At 37.7% G+C, this 20653-nt stretch overlaps 1 protein-coding gene across 4 annotated transcripts in view; it reads right to left on the bottom strand.

Annotated features, from left to right (window-relative positions):
- CARMIL1 (capping protein regulator and myosin 1 linker 1) overlaps positions 1–19673 on the bottom strand; it is a 119109-nt gene extending 99436 nt beyond the window's left edge. For all 4 annotated transcript variants that reach the window (XM_034429293.3, XM_060682073.2, XM_034429295.3 and 1 more), the window contains exons 1-2: positions 18536–19673; positions 10372–10469 (exon numbers count right to left, since the gene is read on the bottom strand). In XM_034429293.3, the coding sequence (XP_034285184.2) occupies positions 10372–10469; positions 18536–18575 (138 nt within the window). In that variant the 5' untranslated portion in view covers positions 18576–19673. The remainder of the gene's footprint in view (positions 1–10371; positions 10470–18535) is intronic.
- Positions 19674–20653: the final 980 nt, after the last annotated feature.

Genomic DNA, 20653 nt, shown 5'->3' with positions numbered 1-20653 from the left:
TAAGTAGTATGCTTTCACGAAACTAAATTTATTTCTATATACTGATTGTGCTGAATACATTCATACACTAATTAATATTAATATTAATATTAAAATATTTATTTTAATGCATATTGTTTAAATGTTTTTCTCTTATTATTGGGCATCTAGACCTCATAAAATACCATTAAAAAAAAAAAACCTGTATAGAGCAATATCCATACAGCTGAGGCTACTGTTCATTTCTGTGGCAAAGTCTAAACTACATTTTCCTTTTTATTCTCTTTTTAAAAAGTCCCAAGAGAAGTAACCTTTCAAAAATGTAAGAAAGTACTTTTCTTTCTCTATTAAATAAGCACCTTCTAAAACAAAGCAAAGAATGTCAGAACTTGTTATTCAGGAATGGTATTAATTTTCTTTCACCTGCCGTACTATTTTAGCTGAGTTTTCTTAGTAACATTTGATCCTTTTAAATAAAACTAATGAAAATAGAAATACAGAATACTTTAAACAATGCTAGCAGAAGGATAGACAGATTCTTATTAATAAGTGTATTAGAAAATCAAAATGCCCCAAGTAAATTAATACAGCATATATCAAGGCTGCTTCACAATGAGATGTGCAGTGAATAAATTTATTAAATAAATAAATATTTACCTGGGAAATCATTGTTCAGCATCATTTTGAAAAAATAGCTAGTGGAAAGACACACTATTGTCTGTCTATATCATGCTTTATCATGCTAATTTAAAGTTAGAGACAATATTTTAAAATAATTATTAATGAAGCTTTTCAACAAATACAGAATACCCAACAATTATAGGGATCACATCAATGAGGTTTTATAAAGCCATCTGGTTTGATATGTAAAGAAAAGTCCGTAACATTTGAAAAAAAAAATTCATAGTTTTCTCACCACTATTAACAGCCGAACATATTTCCCTTTCTCACATTAGCAGCTACTTAGGTATCTTAGAAGGAAATTAATGTAAAAATAAACATTTCTAAAAGCCATAAATTCTGCAAGCTAAGTATTTGAAGAAGCCTCCTGTAGTGCCACCGTCTGTGTACGCTATGTAGGGGGCTTGAACAGCTGCCACTTTCACCATCTTTTCCAAAATAGGAAAGAAAATGGTAACAACTGCCTTTTAAAAAAAAAAATCCAGGGGGCAGCACAAGCTTTAATGGCCAATCCCAGTCCTCTGCTTCAGGCTTCATAATGCAGTATATACAATAAAAACTGAGGTAGTTAAGTATAGGTAGCCTTCGACTTACAATAATTTATTTGGTTCAAAGTTATAATGACACTGAAAAAAGTGACTTTTGACTATTTTTCACATGACCATTGCAGCATCCCTGTGATCATGGGACCAAAATCCAGACCTTTGACACCTAACTCATATTTATGATATTTGCAGTGTCTTGGAGTCAGATAATCACCTTTTGTGATCTTCTGATAAGCAAAGTCAATGGGGAAACCAGATTCACTTAACAGCCATTTTACTAATTTAACAACTGCAGTGATTCCCTTAGCAACTATGGCAAGCAAGGTCGTAAAAATGTATCAAAATTCACTTAATAACTGTCTCACTTAGCAACGGTAAGTTTGGGCTCAATTGTGGTCGTAAGCCAAAGACAACCTGTATAAATAGCTGTCCCTGCATGTGTTGTGTTGAATAATTTCCCTAGCATTAACTTGCAAACTCAATCTTGAACTGAAATGCAACAGAAATCTATAATATTATATAAACCTCAGCAAAGTCTTTATAGCTTAAATTGTGCAATTTTAAGTACTTAAATTCCAAGCTGTTGGGCTTTTTGATGCATGAGTGGAAATGGAATGAATTAAATTGGAAGCTAAAAATATATGGCTTTTTTAAAAAACAATTTATGGAACCAGATTCCAGCTACAATGAGCTTAAGTTTTCAAATGTCTTTGAAGCCTAACTTGGATGTTAATGTAGTACATAAATCACGAAGGCAAACTCCATCATCAATGGGCATAACAGCAGAGGCTCCTAAACTAAACTTGCTGGCTACCATAGCAATCTGAGGTTCCATTGTAAATCTCCATCCTTATTAATTTCCTTAGCTACAAAATATGTCTCGCCTGCATTAAGAATCTGCTTCTTCAATTTCATTCAACTCCAAACCTATATTCATATAGCTTTCTACATAAATAACCCCACTTGCTGAACTATGAAAATTTTGAAGGTTTTAACGAATCTTTGCAAACCCAGTCACTTTGTCATATAAAACAAACAAATAAAACTCCTAATTTTGGACAGGTCCGTTATTTGACTTATGTAATACATGCAACATATTTGTATTTGTTTACCAGATGTAAACAAATGACTGAAGTACACTAGAAATACATATATCAGTCTCCTTAATACCATATGTGAATCTACCACATTTTACATTACACTGGCATTTAGCACGGCACTACCAGAGGTTTGTATATTTAGCATTATGTTTCACATCAGTGCACCAACCATTGATTAGAAACAGAAAGAAGTTGTTGCAACATTTCATGAAAACCATTCTTTTCTCCTTCTAAAATGCCTTATGAAAACCTTCGAACAAACACAATATTGCGTCAAACTATAGGGTAACACAGATTCTATCTATTGTGAGTTTGTAACAAAATAATTTTGTACTGACAAAACAGTTTTCACAGGCATGTAATGGCTAAAGCCAGGACAAAATATAAATGGTATCATCCATTTTCTCTCTGACATCTCCTCCTCTCATTTGCCAGCCAAAAGCTGCTCTTACTAAGGCTTTGAACCAATCTTTTGCAGAGAATGTGAAATTCGGCTGAGTTGTATGGTTCTACCTTTCTTGAAGCTTTAAATAACCTGAGGCCTTTCTCTCATAATCCTCTTTGAATTGGGCTTTACAATAGACTGATCTCCCTCTTAGCAGTTGGATGAATGCCTAATAGAACCAAAGTAGTTATCAGTAGTTGTGCCAAGTTTATATAGTTGCCAGTCTTATGGTAGCAGACCATTTGTATTTACTACAAGTAGAACATAGCAATGAAAAATACATTGAGTCTGAGTATCAGAATAGACTGAAAATCTAACGAACAGCCAATGCAGAGAGACTCAACAAAACAAGGTATAAAGTTTAAGAACATTTACACTGGCCTTTTACTAATCATTTCCTGAATACCCAGAACAAACAAGAAAAAACTTGAGACTAAGACTCTGATACTACAAGGTTAGGAAGGGGGCAATGTAGGATAAAGATAAGAAAAAATTAACCATCACATTCAAAATATGGAAAGGGGACAGTAAAAGTAGGATATAAAGTTACAGAATATTAAAAAGGTAATGCAAAAAATTTCTGACATGTATTTAAAATTCCATCTTCTGTTTAGCATTTCCTTATGATAATGACAGACCTCAAGAGTGTCCAAGCAAAGCACAGCAATTATACAACTAGGTCATGAAGCCTCCCAGTTTGGGGTGGTTTTTTCCCCGATGCTTGGTTGACATACAACAAAGCTAGAAATTTTTGGTATCAAGTATGTGTTTTGATATAGCAGATTTTAAAAGTGAATGTACAATTGAAACCAGAACCTTTCTTTTGAGCTTAATGGACAAACAAATGGAACTTTGTTTTTATATATGATAACAGCAGAAAGACTTTATATGCTCAAAGGTGGAAGGACTTACCAATACCTATAACAGAAGATTGAACGGTGAAGGTAGTGTAATTGAGGGAAATGATGAAACAGAAAGCCTTGGTGAAAGAAATGAAAAGTTGATTTTGGGATTTGATGATAGAATTATATTGGATTTTGGAAATAATGTAGGCAAATGTTAATATAGAGTAAGGTTTGATGTAATTTTTATTTTTATCTGTACCAAAAAAGTGAAGTCATTCTTTTTCTCTCTCCCTCCTTCTCATTTTTATTTATTTTTTTTCATTCTGGAGCCTTTGGGGTTTTTTCAATTTTTTTTTTATTTTCTTTTAACTTTTTATTCTTTTAAAAAAGAACCATATAAAAACATATATGGTCATGCACTCAGGATATATGTGAATGGGGAAATTTTTTTGCTTAGAATCTCAAAAACAATCGTGTTCCAGAGGTTTTGAGAAACCATTTTCAGTTTACCATAGTTTAGGGTAAAACAAAATCCAGAGGAGAAAGAGATAAGAGTGGTGTATACTGTCTCCCCACCCCCATTCCCCTCTGTCTTTCAAGTGCAGCATAACCCACTGGCTCATGTGTCTTAAAGTCTTCATAATGTCCTGTATTCATTAGCCATCACCAGCCTGTCACCATGATATATCCAATGGTAACCTGTTCCACAATCTTCCCAGTGATGTTCCTCCTCTCAACCACCAATTATCCAGAGTGGTCTAGCTTACTCGGCTGTCTAGATCACTTGATCTTGATCACCGTTTCCTTTCCTTCCATCTCTCAGGGATTGAGGTCCTCAGCTTCTTCCATGCTTCTACCATTACGATTCCACTTCTATTGAAAACAACCCATTTTATTCCATGCATGGACTGAAAGATCCAAAACAGGCACAGATCACCCAAAAGAAGCAATTCCATGTACAGTTCATGCACATGACATTTTGCATATCTCTACCAAGCCCTTATTGAAACAAAGAATAATATTTAAGCAGGACTCTAATAGAGATAGAAATAGGATTATTTTGTTGTGCAACTTTGGTTTTAATATGCCTTAACTTTAACACATTAATATTTTTATTTGAATTTATGAAACAGAGTAAGAAGATTTTATGGCAACAGATAGGCCTCAGCTGTAACTCTCACCTTAATTTAAAAAATCAATTGCAAGTGATCCTTTGAGAAGAACGTTTATCCCTTTATTGGAAATTGGTGTAAGACAGAGAGAAGGAGGAAGGAAAAAGCAAAGCAATGGCTATTAATCCTAAAAAAATGTAGCCTTTTACAGGAAAAAAATAAGCAGAGGTCCCAGAATTTCATAGTACATGGTTTGTACAATCAATTTTATATTAATCAAGTCTCTTAATGGGGACATGTTGATGTGACATCCTGACAGACACGAAAGCACAAATAAATGTAGGCTTGTCATATCTTGATATTTTCATGTTGCACAGAAATCCCCTATCTTTCTGTTTCTATTTTGTCACAGGACATTGTGAGAGCTTTCAAGGGAGGATAACAATGTACGTTCAAAGATTCTGTGACCCAGTTCAATATTTTTCTTTATTCTAACAGTGAAAAATAGAAAAGCATTGATTTTTCTAAGAATCAGAATCCTTTAGCTAGATAGCATCAGCTCTATTTTAACTGATAGAAAGCACTATCAGCTAAAGCAAATAAATCCATTCTTTTTCATACTTTTCGTTTTAGAAGACAGTAAAACATAGCAATCTGATTTTTGATCTATTCTATGTAAATGTGTATGTGAACTATTGTTTATGGGGAAATTAATTAAGAGCTTTAATTAAACTTAGTGGGCTACCACTCTCAGCTATCAGAATATTGATTTTCAAATCTTCTCCTTCTCTGGAATCAGCATCAAACAGCCATTATTCAATGCTATACCATCTTCTCTGTCTCCTCTGCTTATCTTGAATCCTTCCTGAATCCAGAACTATTCTGTAGTCTGAATTTTCTTAATGCCATGTTTTCTTAATAGCCATTTTCTCCCCTCCTCCTTCTCTGATTCCAACAATAACTCTCTCTGTTCTTGCAAGCTCCTTAGCAAGACACTCTATGCATGCATAAAAAAAACCTTAATTTTCTCCCAGCTCTTTCCCAGCATCAGATTATCAACTGAAGGTACAGTTTCTATGCCAGGAAGATCAAATCTCAGGATGGTAAACAGTATTTATCTACTCCATTCTTTCACTCTTACATTTGAACTCTTGATTTGCAGAACAAAAAACAAAACAACATATCTGTAAATATTACCAACAAACATAAGGCTTCACTTTTAAAAGAAGAATCTGTAAGGGTCAGAGCCTAAATTAAAGATAAAACCTCTCTGGATTTCATGTGTATTTTGAATCATATTTTGTAAATGAAAAGAAAAAGAAAAATATTACTGTTTTGCCACTGAATTTCAGCAGTGTAATCCTGATACGCTGAGTGCCATAAAAATAAGTTTCTAACTCGCTCCTACATGAATAATCAAAAACCAGTGTATTGGAAAAGCCCAACATTTTTTTAAACAATGTCTAAATGCATTTCAAATTTAAATCAGACATAAACCTCTCTGTTATCCAAAACTAATACTAGGATGTAATCTATGAAAAATATAGTAGCACAATTTTTCAGCTACTCCTGGGAAGGTAACATAAAAGCAAGACACTCTAAAAGTAAAATTTTTTCCCACTTCTACATTTAGAAAAATACTACTAGGGCCAACCATATATACACAATAGTGTTTCCAAGATTTAGATGTGCAGCTTTTTTATATATATATATATATATATATATATATATATATATATATATATATATATATATACACACACACACACATATATATATATATATATACACACATATACATATACATATATATATATATATATACACATATACATATATATATATATATATATATATATATATATATATATATATATATATAAATTTAAAGCTATAACCTCACACTCCTTAATTTCTAAGTCCCAAAATATCAAGGTATACAAGAGGGATAAAAATGGATACAATATTTTAGTATTCATTAGCCGTAAAATGATAACCATAAAAATTTTATTTATTTATTTATTTATTTATTTATTTATTTATTTATTTATTTATTTGATTTGATTTGATTTGATTTGATTTGATTTGTATACCGCCCTTCTCCAGCAGGACTCAGGGCGGTGAACAGCAGAGATAAAACAGAGCATACAAAATTTAAAAAACAATTTAAAAGGTAATTAAATAATTTCGGCCCACAATTTAAAACAACCCAATTAAAACCAATTTCAAATTAAAACCGAAACGGATGGGATCAAGCCAGCCTGGCTAGGTGAAATAAATGAGTTTTCAGGGCCCGACGAAAAGTCCGGAGGTCTGGTATTGTGCGTATCTCTAGGGGGAGGTCGTTCCAGAGGGCGGGTTATAATTATAATTATAGGAAATTAGGCTGCATTAAATAGGCAGGTTGTCATGAATAAAGTACACTTAATTTGAAAAAGCTTGTTATACCTCTTAGAACATCTATCATATATAAACTGTTTAAATAAATAAATCATGTCGGTATAAAAGAGCATGTCAATCTCGAGGTGTCGGAGTTGTCATTCAGGTGGGCGGGGGGAAGGAAAACCCCGCTTACCAGCCGTCATGTCCAGGGTGCTTGTCGCTGCTGATTCCACCCTGCTCACCGTAGCTGCCAGAACATTAAAGCTTTGAATGGGATCACTGCCGCTGTGGGAGCCACCATCACAGCGGCTCCAATGCCGACTCCGCTGCCCAGCTGAGAGGGGGACCCGGAAATGGCTAACCAAGGAGATTACATTGTCAAACTTTTCCTGGATCCCTCGCCGAGCTGAAAGGGTGGAGCTTTGTATGCCATGTCAGTTGCCTATGATGATGGAGTGTAGCTAGGATTAGGGTGGGACTATGGGGTGGAGTCATGGGATTGGTGGGTAACTTTAAAAGGTGGTGGGAAGCACTGTGCAAAAGCGCTGACAATAATTCATTCTTCACAGGTGTTTGTTGGAGCGTGCCGGAGCTGAGGATAAAGAATTCTACAACACAGAAACTTCTCGTTTGGAGTCTTATTTCATCGCAGAAATCCGGAACCTGACAGAACATTCGTAACAAAGAATGCACTACACTATAACAAAAAAACAGCAGGCACCTGTCTTTAAAAATAGGCCATCTAATTTTTTGAAAGTCCAGGACACAGCACCTGGCTTTTACTCACACAACCTGCTCCCATCACTTAAGTATACAGGTTTCATGTATCATAGATGGGATGAAAAAGAAAGGATACAGACATACACACCTTTGTAGTCACATATTATTATATTTTACCCTTCAAATTAGACCGGCCTCTATACACTTCAGAGATTACTATAGCCACATTCAGGTTGAAGCATATAGATATATTGCTATAATATTTGTGCCCTGCAGTTTGAACTGCTTATTATCATTCAGTCATTCTTGAATATTTCTCAATAAAGCTTTGCAAATTAACAAGTAATTTCTAGGTATTCTGACTGGAAGGTTAAGAAAACAGATGGACGATAAACTAATGAGCACTTATTTGTTTACATAACATTAGTTTTCCTTTTGAGGGGGTAGAGGTATTATGGTATTGCTATAACTGCAGAAATTACTTGAAACGCCCAGAAGAGGTTACTGTGATATGAACCAAATAAGTCATATGAAGTGGACCTGGGATTTTAAAGGTTTGGGTGCTTATACTACCATTTCATACATTTGTTTTAAAATGGTGGGAGGACATGAGAGTTATTTTTTCCAGGTTCTAGATGACATAAAAAAGGGGAAGATTGTGTTAAAGATCTTTGGCCTGCACTATTCGTATTACAATCTCAAGTCAAGTTTAACTCAAGTCAATTTTGGTGCTTCTGTTATGGAGCTGTTTACCATATCAAATTAATAGCATTACAATAGTCAACGCCCTATGACTAGTTTGTTCAGTAGTAATAATGGTCTTAATTATATGGATTATTGTTTTTAAATAAATTATGAATTGAGAGAACCATCTTCTAGATTTGTATTTCAAACAGAACATTTTATAGTTATCTCCATTTTGCATTAAAGTCTATAAAATTATACTCATTTGCATCAAGCCATAAGAAAGCCAACACTTCGAAGTATGTCAGTAATCTTAAATAATTGGATTACACTAGATTACGCTGTTAAGTGATTATGCTTTGTGGTAGTTAAGTATTTGGAGGTTTGAGAATCAGCTGAGTTGAGCAGCCATAGAAATAGAATAAACAAACAAATGTCAGCGACACAGAAAGTTGCACTGTAATCCTTAAGAAAAGTAATAATTGATCATTTAAAGAAGCAAGATGTTTGTAGTTACTATTGCTACTCGACAATTACCTTAAATGTCCAAAACAAAAATCAAAACAGTTACAGATTTGCAGATGAGGTAACTATTTGATTTTTCTCAAGCAAATATCTCCAGCTGGATTCATTTCTCATGTTAAGTCATGCTTCATTTCAATCATAATTTGTTAACCCACAATATAACCCTTAGCCACAGTAAAACAAGGCGTGAAATCACCTTAATTTGCAAATAATCTTTTATGGCTTTGTTTTTATAAATATAGCAACAATGATAAATTCAGTCAACTATGATTACTCAAACAATAACAATTAATCAGAATACTCTTATACTATACTACAAGTAGTCCTTTACATATAATCACAACTGGGACCAAAATTTCTGTTGTTAAACATGGTGTTTGTTAAGTGAGTCATGCCTGATTTTATGACCCCTTTGCTGTGGTTGTAAAGAGAATCACTGTAGTTAAATGAATTTTGCAGTCGTTTAGTTAATCTGGTTTCTCCCATTAAATTGGCTTGTCAGAAGCTGGCTTGGAAGGTCACAAATGGCCATTACATAACTGCAAGATGCTGCAACCATCATAAATACATGCTGGTTGCCAAGAGCCCCAATTTTGATCCTGTGACCAAGGTCATGCTGTGACGGTTGTAAGAGTGAGAATCAGTTGTAAGTCATTATTTTTACTGTCATTGTAACTCTGAGCTGTTGTTAAACAAATGGTTGTAAGTCAAGGACTACGAGTATAACATCTGCTTTGCTGTCTTTTCCTCCCCACTTTTCCAAAGTGGAATAGAAGAAAGGTTTTTCAAAATTACAGTGCAGAGTCCTGGAACAGGTATTATTAAGGCCAGAGACTGATAGTTTCTGTCTTCTCTAAATTCCAGCACTGTTTTAGATCTTATCTCGCTTTCTTCCCCCCAGATTCACAGACACATATAGAACAACAAATTATGGCTCATTCAAAAGGTCTTATTCTACAAAATTTATGGATATAAAATGCAAAACAACCACTTTTATATTCTATAATAATAGCATCTCAAGCACACTGTGATAATATTGTTGGTGTCTACAAGTACTGTAATTATAATTTTACCCTAAGAAACCTACAACAACTGTCTCTTTTGGATAATGTTTGTATGATAATGTTTCTTCACTTGACTGGAAAAATCAGGTTTCTTACTTGGATACAATCTATATTCAATTTTTCACCCAATCACATTAATACTGTGTCCAGAAATGCTTATGCAATTTTTCTTGTATAAAAGAAACAAAATTTAGAAGAGAACAAGTATTTAAATTATTTTCATTTATGGGGGGAGGGGGAGATTAAACCAAGAAACAAATTGTTTGAAGATAAAATGGAATGTACTTACCAATATTTTATTATCTACTTTGTCACTCTTAACTTCAAGCTTAACTTTCTTTTTCACAGAAATCTTTATCTTCCTTCCAATCACATCCTTGACGCTTTCTGAAATAGTAGAGAACATAAAATACTTTCAGTGTTCAGGATCTGAAAGAATTATATATTTATATTATTATTTTATCCCCAAGTAAAAATTCTTCAACATAAATAAATGACACTCTTCCTCTCTTATTAACAGCTCCAAAGTGAAGTATTACATGAACTCTATTTTAAAAAGTAAATCAAGCTCCCCTGTGTTTATAGGTTGACTGTAAAGACTAAGAAGACTCAGCCGCCCTGAGTCTCCGGAGAGGGGCGGCATATAAATTTAATAAATAATAATAATAATAATAATAATAATAATAATAATAAGAAGAAGAAGAAGAAGAAGAAGAAGAAGAAGAAGAAGAAGAAGAAGAAGAAGAAGAAGAAGAAGAAGAAGAAGAAGAAGAAGAAATAGTAAACCAAATCAAAATCCTTATAAGATACTTGGCCCCTTACTGGTCATGTGAACAAATAAGTATACCCCATGTCCCAAAGGTGCTTTTTTCAAGAGGCAACTGAACTTTCTGGTTTTTCCTTGAAGACGTTTCACTTCTCATCCAAGAAGTTTCTTCAGATCTGAAGAAATGTCTTCAAAGAAAAAATAAAGTCCAGGTGCCTCTTGGGAAAAAAAGCACCTTTAGGATAACCTGGAAGGCTGAGAATTTCCTGTATACTATATACCTGGGATGGCGAATCTATGGCATGCCTCTCTGTGGGCACGTGAGCCGTTGCGCCAGCTCACTTCTGTCGCCCATGTGTATGCGCCTCCCGCTGACCAGCTGGTCGTCGGGTCTCTGCTGTGCATGTGCAGGGGGCATGTGGGGGGCCGCGTGCGTGGGGAGTGGGTGGGGCGCATTGCATTTGGGGGGTTTGGGCATGCGTGCGCGCTTTGGGCACTCGGTCCAGAAAAGGTTAGCCATCACTGCTACATACTATAAACAAGTACACCCATTTAAATTTTTTACTGTTTCAACAGAGAGATATTTTATCTTCATTTCAACACTATAGATAGAGGAATATATCAAATACCACACACCATTTTCATTTTGTAGTCCACTGTGTAATTTAAATAAATATCACTGCAAATTTGGAATATGAAAAAAGTACATGCTTACATTTAGCATTACCTCAGATAACCTAAGATTAGAATCAGATGCACAGGTGTAAATGTTTAAAATATTGTTAGGGAGAATCTGGGAAGAATCTATAAAACTATTTGTTTGATTTGCTTGTGGTTGAAATGTGTGGTATCACCATTTCTAGACTGAAATTGCTTATAGGTGTCTACAACCTTCAGAAAGAAGATTATAGACATCCATATGCCTGGAAATGAATTTTAAAAGATTGCCAAACAATTGAGCACCAATGATTCCACTATCTAGAAAATCTTCTACAAGTGGAGAAGATTTCAAACAATTGCCAACTTGTCCAGGCCATCCCAGCAAGCCAGAGAGCACAACAAATGACGCTGAAATATGACAGCCAGTTTGATCTAATGGTTAAAGCACTAGGCTAAAAAGCAGGAGACCATGAATTCCAGTCCTGCCTTATCCATGAAAGCCAGCTGGGTGACTTTGGGCCAGTCACCCTCTCTCACGGGTTGTCGTTGTGAGGAAAATAGGAGGAAGAAGATGTGTTTGTAAAAATAATAAAGAATAAAATAATTTTAAAAAATAAAGATAGAATACAAATAAATAAACAAATAAAATATACAAATAAGTCTCTAAGAACTCCAGAATTTTATCGCATAAATCTACTTTGTGCAGGGTTTTTTGTAATCCTGCACTCATGAACTTTGACATTACTCATGGGAAGAGCTATCTGTGATAGATATGCAGGAAGAATTGCTCTCCAGAAAGAACATCAGGGCAAAATTAAATTTTGCTCCTGATCACCTAGGCAAAGATCAGGACTTCGAGATCAAAATGTTTTGCACAAGTGAGGCAACGATAAGAGTTATTTGGCCACAGTGACAGAAGACATTTAGTGAAAATTGTAAAGAAAGCATTTCACTAGAAGAGCTTGATATCTGATACAGGTAGTCCTCAACTTAGAACAGTTTGTTTAATGAATCACGTAATCAAAATTCAGACACTTGGCAACTGACTCATATTTATGATGTCTGCAGTGTCCCGAGGTCACATGATCACATTTTGTGACCTTCTGACAAATGAAGTCAATGGAGAAGCCAGATTCATTTAGCAACCATGTTACTAACTTAACCACTGAAGTGATTCACTTAACTGTGGCAAGAAAGGCCTTCAAATGGGGGCAAAACTCACTTAGCAAAAGAAATTTTGGGCTCAATTGTGGTTATAGGTCGAGAACTACCTGTATTGTAAAGAAAGCCTGGTTTGGGACTGCTTTGCTGCATCAGGACCTGGGCCACTCATCATCACAGCACCCACTATAAATCATTTACTGTACCAGAGGGTGCTTCAGGATGATATGAGACCTACTATCAAAAGATTGAAACTGAACTGAAAGTGGACCTTGCAACTTGACAATGATCCTAAACATTTCAATAAATCCACTGAGAAATGACTGGGGGGAAAAAAGAGATCCACTGAGATCCTGCAGGGTGATTTGAAATGGGATGTACATGCAAGAAACCCCTCAAACATTGTGCAGCTGGAAAAGTCTGCCTGGAGGAGTGGGAACATATTCCTCAAAATGTCTATCAGGGACTGGTAGGCAATTGGGATTCTTTCTGCCAAAGGGGGCAATACCAGGTACTTCAGCCGAGGGCATACTTTCATTTTCCGGAGAAGGAAATGGCATATCTGTTAATTATTTTGCTGAACAAATTATTGCAAAAACAATTTTTCATAGTCTTTTAAAATTACATCATCATTCACATACTGTTTGGACTAGTATAAATTATTGATATGCCCATATTAGTTAAAAAAAATAGGGTGCACTTTTTATATGACTAAATGTTTGATCTCATTTATATTCAGATATTCTACATAACAGTCATTTTCACTGTATACATAAATGTAATTTTTGAGAAACAACCGTTACCTTTTTAAACTGTCCCTCCCACCCACACATAAGAATACAATAATTTCAAATATTTTTCTCCGACAGAATTAAAATGGGATCGCCAAAATATGTAATGACACTCCCTCTAGCAATCAAATCTCTGACTTGTGGCCTATCAACATAGTTGTCCTTGAACTATGCACAAAACAGATTACACTGCTGGACTCTAACCACAATAATTTTCCCCTGTTAATATTTTTGTATTTTAAGTATTCCAAATACTGAGCCAAGAGCATGAAAAGCTGCCATTCCAAAATGGGCTTCACAGAACTATTACTCAAACTGCTGTTATAAGTTGGATGCCAAATTTTCATTCAATTCTAATACCATCTGTCACAGGTCACAAACAACTTCCTTCTCAAAGACTTTTCATGCATTTTTCTTTCTTTCTTTCTTGCTCCCTCTCTGCATAAGAAGTACACTAGAGGTCATAGGCAGAACTATATTTAAAACTCAGACTTAGGGAGTGGGGATTTCTTGCACAGGCTAGCTATTTAGCAGATGAAAGAAGTTACATCATTCATCTTCACTTGTGCAATAGTGTTGTACTCTGCCTGCCCTGAAGCATTTGATTTTTTTTGTCCTCCTATTTACATTATAATGCAAGTGACTATGGTCAAATCTATATGAACAAGTTTGTCATCTTATCCAAGGATAAATCACGTGTACTAATTCGTAAGCTGCTCAGTCACCTTGCAGGAGAGGTGGGTGGCACAGAAATTTAATAAACAAATGAATAAATAAGTAAATATATATCTCATGAAATAAGATATAAATAAAATGAAATAAACAAATAAAATACAATAATAATACAATAGTGTAGCAAAACACCAAAACAAGCCCTAACTATTCTAATAGAACTGGTTTGATCTAGTGCAGGGGTGTGAAACTCGATTTCATTGAGGGCCACATTCATCATTGTGTTTGACCTCGGGGATAGGCATGGCTGGGGTGGGCGTGGCCAGCTCAACTTCATTCATGTTGGGGGTGCCTATGGTGGCCCGAGTGCTCTGCCAACAAAAATGGGCTCCCGAGCTCCGTTTTTGGCTTCAATGGCCTCCTGCAACCCTCTGCCAGTGAAAATGGAGCTTGGGTGGGTCGCCCATGTTCCATTTTTGCTGGCAAAGGCATCGCGGGCCAGTTCTTCGCTGTTTCTAGGGCAGCCCTGTGGGCCAGATCTAAGCACCCCACAAGCCGGATCCAGCCCCCAGGCCTTGAGTTTGACACCCCTGGTCTAGTGGTTAAAGAACCAGGTTAAAAACCAGGAAACTATTCTAGTCATGTCTTATGAATGAAAGATGGCTAGATGACTTTGAGCCAATAATTATCTCTTAGACCATCTTGTCTCACTAGGTTGTTGTTGTGGGGAAAATAGGAGGAGGAAGGAGTATTAAGTAAGTTTGCTGCCTTGAGTTATTTATATAAAAAAATAAAGGTGGAAATCTAACGTTTTTTTGTTTTGTTTTTTTAAAGATGGAGTCTGGTGGTCTGCTGTCTAGGGAATTTGTGCAATACAAAGCATGCATCTTTGGATTTGCTTTTGTTATATAGATAGGATGTGTAGTTGTGTGATGTTTAGAGGCCTTCCTGGGGAGAAGGAAAAGAGAGACAAAAGCAGTGATGGCCTGGCAGTTTCTATCTATCTGGAGGACAGGAAAGAGGGCTGGAAGCTGGCAGGAATACTGAATAGAGATAATGGATGACCTAGAAGGTGGGGAAATGCCAGGAGAGGGAGAGATAGAGAGAAGTTCCATCTGTCCTAGCCAATGTGGTCCTCTTAAGATTGGGAAGTTGGAAGCTAGCAGAAGCAGAGGAATATGTTGATAAATGTGGAAGGTAAAGCAGAACAGGGGACTCCTTGGAGTCTAGATGGCAGGATAAGAGGTCATTAAGAAGTACAGAAAGAGGCAAAAAAGAATATGGAGAAAAGGACAGGTGGGTAGAATAGTGAATGGAATTATGGAAGATTGTACAAGAAAGTGAAGTGGGGAATAGCAAAGAGGGGAAATGGAAAAAATGGAGAAGAGGTGATTATGGAACTTTGGAAGGGTTGTTGAGAAAGGAATAAGGATTAAAGGTGAATGCAGAAGAGACATGGGTACTGAATGGTACAAAGATATCATTATTTTGGAGTGTATGTCTTAGCAGACAGGGCAAGTGGTAGGCAAGGATGAGTAGCTGAATTGGAGGTGCTGGTGATGGCAGATTGCAGAGAGACTTTATGAAGGCATTAGATTAACAATTCTGGGGAATGGTGATGATCAATTTGGTATAAGTACCACCTTCTAGCATTCCAGGATCATTCTTTGATCAAGGTATTATTTGGCCTCAAATCATTATTCCACTGTTCCATAAGAACACCAGTTCTTTAAGGTCACAACTTCAATGTTGATAAAGAGCAGATGTGGTAGTGTACAAGGAATGGCCTTGAAGCAAAAGGAAGAGCTACTATCAAGGCAATGCTCAAACATGTGTGGCTTGAGCCCATTCCAAGAAACTTAAGTTGGGCAAACATCTCAAACAGGCCCGTCCCTAATTTATAAAAATAAAATCATGGAGAGAAGCTCTTGCAAGACTGAAATGAGGATAGGTGTCAGATCCTTCAATAGTTTAATTCAATGGCTGGCAGCATAAAGGCTGGAAGTGTGATGATGATTGTTGAAGGTACTTTGGTTGTGACCCTGTAAGCTGTGTGTTGTAAGTCCCTTGTATATGAACCCAGCACATTTCTTTTCTGAGTCCAATCTTGTTGACAGTGAATCTCTTTGGCTACTTGTTTATGGAGATTCTCAGTCATCCAGACCAGGGTTGTCCTTTCAAATGTGCTTTTTCAAGAGGCAACTGAAGAAAAACCAGAAAGTCCAGTTGCCTCTTGAAAAAGCACTTTTGGGACTGTTATCACTGTATTTATTATCATTAGATTATTGTAATGTGGATGTTTTCCTTGTAAACTATTGACATGATTACAATGGTCTAAGAATCTAATGAATATATAATTACTTCTACTCCAAGTTCTTCTCCACTCAATTATTCTGAATGAGTTTAAATCCAATTACAATATATATAAAGTAACTTTTCCACAATATTCAAAGCAAGTTCACACATTCACTTGGAAATGGTTTTTTCCCCATCTGATACATTTATAAAAAAACATGTTTTCCCATCTGATCCATTTATTGTGTATTTAATTAACTACATATGTACTACCAGATTTTCAATGAAGCTCTTATTTAGCATCATCTATTCATTATACCCATTCAGCGTTCTTGAGATATTTTGAGCAAATCTGCTTACAGAATGATTTAGCAATGTATTGCTCAACTAATAACACAGTTTTATGTTAAGCTCAGTTTTATGTTACACTGTCACATTTTGATATGTTCTAAAACAACAATCTGTGCATAACCATATGATGATTTGTAATAGCTTCCACAAAGGTCTACGAGGAAGTAAATGGACCACACTACACACTGGCACAGTTGGATGCTAAGAAAATTGCCCCCAAGTTCTGCTGCATGCATGCCTGCACAATCAAAATTCAGTCCATTTCCTGGGCACTGTTCTGTTTACTGTGAACTGGAATAAATTAAACTGTGCCTTCACTCTACTACCATGTTCTATATCTATTAGCACAAGTATTACACAAGTGGAAAAGGAAGAAAAATAGCAAATACCTAGGCAAAATAATGTGCTGCATTTGGAAGGTGAACAGCCATCCTTTCACAATGTTTGAAAACCTATACTGTACATATCTGCTTGTGTGAAAGCTCCACTGAATCAGTGAGATTTCTTTCCCCAAGTAAACATAGAAATGAGCGAGACAATCAGAGCACCCTTCTGAAATATTTAGCCTGTGCACCTATTTGAGCAGGCAATGCAAAATCAATGTATTTTTATGACTCAGACTTCAGCGTGGTTTTAATCTGCTCGACAAGCATTCTTAGAATTTGGCATAACAAGAAGCGCAACAAACAATATGAAAGTAAATTACAGTAATCAGTACAGGAAAAGACATGATGCATACTTAATTATTTTGGCAACATCATATATGCACCAGCTGCCCTGATTTTGGACTACAGGAAAGCATATGCAAGCCTACAATAAGCAAAGCGTGCCTTCTCAAAAGGTTTGAATGCAGTGGATCCTTTTTAAATAACAGAGGAAACGTTGCTTTAATTAAGCAGGGTGAAAACAGCCCAGAACACCGGATCTGCCCATCAGCAATTCCTTTTCATAACAAAATGATCCCCTCCACAGTGGGACTAGCAACAGATGCTTTGACAATCTTCCTTCTTGGCCTTTACACCCCCTGAAGCATTGCAACCAGTTGCCCTAAATCCATGATTTGCCCAGCGGGAGAAGTACATCGAAGGGTTCCTTAGTTAAGAAAAACCTCTGCCCGCGTCTTATGTGGGAGAAAGCCCCCAAAGCCATTCCACTGAGGCGGGAAAGGAAGAGAAAGATATCACCAAGGACTGGAACCAATGGAAAGCCCCTGGGGGTGGGGGGGCAAACGTGAGCCCCAGGGCTGTCACTTTTCTCCCTCTGGCTCGTCGCCATTCAAACGTGAAAGAAAAGGAAACCTCGGCCCGGAGGAGCGAGCCGCCTTCAGCACCGCCTCGAGGGGTCCACAGCGGTTACACTTAGTTTCCTTACAGACGCCAAGCGTTCCGCTCCATTTGCCTATTTTATTACCGAGGCTTTTGCAAAGGCTGCGCAACCTCCCTTTGCCCGCGTCTCCCCCACCCCCTCCCCAAGCAAATCTCTTCCAGGAACAGAGGAGCCAAAGGGCGCCTCAGCTACAGCCAGCCCTTATCTTTCCCGCCACGCCTTCCGTCCCCGTAGAGCATTTCACGCAAAGGATAACAGACTGCGGGGCTAGCTGAGGGACGGGGACATTTCATCCCTCACCTCGGGATGGCTTCTGTCGGGAAACGGCTTCTCCTCCTTCCTCCCCCCCCCTCTTCCAATCTCCCGCGCTCCGGTGCCCCTCGTTCCCCCTAAGGGGGGAAAAAAGAGAGAGAGGAAGCGCACATGCTTACCCAGCAACTCTTTGGGAACGTCCGCGCTCTCTTCGGTCATCCTTGCTGGAGGCTTTGCCTTCCCTCTTTGGAGCGCGAGCCGGGAGGCGAACGTGTTGCTTGCTGGTGACAATCGCTCGCGTTTCCCGCTCTCCGCCCTCACCTTCCCTAGGTGCCCCCGCCTCCGGCGAGGCGAACGGATTCCGATCAGCTGTTTAGAAAAGAGGGGGAGGAAAAGGGCCCCGCAATCCTGCTGGTGCTGGTCTCCCCGCCGCTTTCCGAGGAGGAGAAGGAGGGGGGGGATTTAAAAAGATCGGAAAGCCGAGGGAGAGTTACAAGATTATTGCTGCACGACGCCTCTTCATCTCAGCTGCAGGCGGAGCAAGGCTTCGCGAGGGGAAAAGACCGCAGCCCAGACCGCCTTCGCTCGGCTCGGCTCGGCTCGGCTCTCCTTTTTTTCCCTGCTGCGTCTGCGCTTCTCGCTTTCGCTTTTTCCTCTTTCCTCCTTCCTGGCCGCAGACAAGCTTCCCTCTCTCCTGCCCGGCTCCCCTCCAGCCTCACGCAGCCACCTCCCGGCCTGAAGTGCAAGCGGAAGGCGTGGGTGGAGGCGGCATTCCTGGTTCTGGCGGACCCCAGCCCGGGTCGGGGGGCTTCCCTTCGGGCACCCACGCAGCCCGCTCCAGCCAAGCGACGGCCTCCTCCTTCCCCTCGCGAGAGGCAGCCGCGGTCTGAGCGCCCGCCCGAGAAAGGCTGGAGTTGGGGCGAGAAAGCTCGTCTAGGCAGAAGGAGATTTCTTACCCTTCGCCAGCCCGGCGTTAGCTCACAGATTCCATGCGCACAAACCAGGCAGGGAGCCGGAACGTGCATATAAAGGACACTGGCGGCTCTCCCTTTGGTCCCTCCTTCGTTCCCACGAATTGCAGAATCTAGCAGCCAACTACGGAGAGAGATCGGGGGCCATCTGCTGGCTTCAGGTTTACTAAGACCTGGAGTGCAAAAAAGATCCCTCCCTTCCCCTGTGCTCCCGTTCCCACCATCTTTTTTTTTTTTTTTTAAAGAAAAGCTTCTTTTTAAGGTCATTTGCGCTTGTTTGAAAAGCAGCCCCGATCCATCAAGTGAGGTTGGATTCGAACAACCCGAAGGGTGGTGTTGTAATGCAATGTTATTTCATTTTACCCCCGTTCACAATCCAACTTCAGTTCATTGAGTACCTCGACAAGATGTTTACAACTTACCCAGCTGGAGCTGTGGTAGACAGAAAAAAAGGGCTTTTTAAAATATGATTCTATTCAGATTTCGGAGGATGCTTAGAGCCTGGACTGGACTCGAATTCTTATAGGAAAAAATGCTCTAATAAAGTAGGACCAGTTTTAGGAACTTGGGAGGCAGTAACTTTGTACCCAGCATTCTTCAGCTAATAATAATAAATGAAAAACTCTTTATTCTCAAGCATTCCTGAAGTATTGCTAACAATATGGAGATTGGAAAAAAATGTCTCAAACATAGTGATGTTCTTTCAGATTTATTCTGTTAACTTAGTTTCACTAGGAAAGAAATAAAATTTATTTGTTAAATTGCTTTTTTATGTTGGTACTGAAGCTCTTCTGCTGCTTTTGGCCGATTCAGTAGTAGCTTGTAAATACTGTTTTCACAGACATACAAGTAGCAATTTGATGATAGTTGGTAATTTAAGATTTAGCAAATATCTCAATTTCTTTGCATATTGCTGACACTTAAAATACTTTTAAAGCTTTTTATAAGCTCTGGAGCAGCTCACCTTAATTTTGTGTCTTCCAATATGATACACTGTGATACCGCTGATATGCCTTAGAAAATATTTTATGAATTTGGGTGAAATTCTGGCCCGTGCCAAATTTGTACTTTAACCTTCCATGTTACATTTTCTGAAGGCAAAGAGTTCCAGTTGCTTCCTTAAAATCTATAGCTTTAGCAGCACGGATCAGTTTGTAACAGGATTTTAAAATTACGCTAAGGGGTGGTGTTCGATTTTGGTTTATATATATTTTTTAATTTAACAAATGTACATAACTGTTCATCTACCCAGGGGAATTATAGGTAGCACACAGAAATAAAAACACAGAAAACTATAAAAAAAATCAGTACAAAAAAACCCATTAA

The sequence above is a fragment of the Pantherophis guttatus genome, chromosome 3 (genome assembly GCF_059756535.1).
Source record: "Pantherophis guttatus breed Tessera chromosome 3, ASM5975653v1, whole genome shotgun sequence".
In the NCBI taxonomy this organism is placed as follows: domain Eukaryota; kingdom Metazoa; phylum Chordata; class Lepidosauria; order Squamata; family Colubridae; genus Pantherophis; species Pantherophis guttatus.
This window is presented reverse-complemented; position numbering and strand designations above follow the sequence as displayed.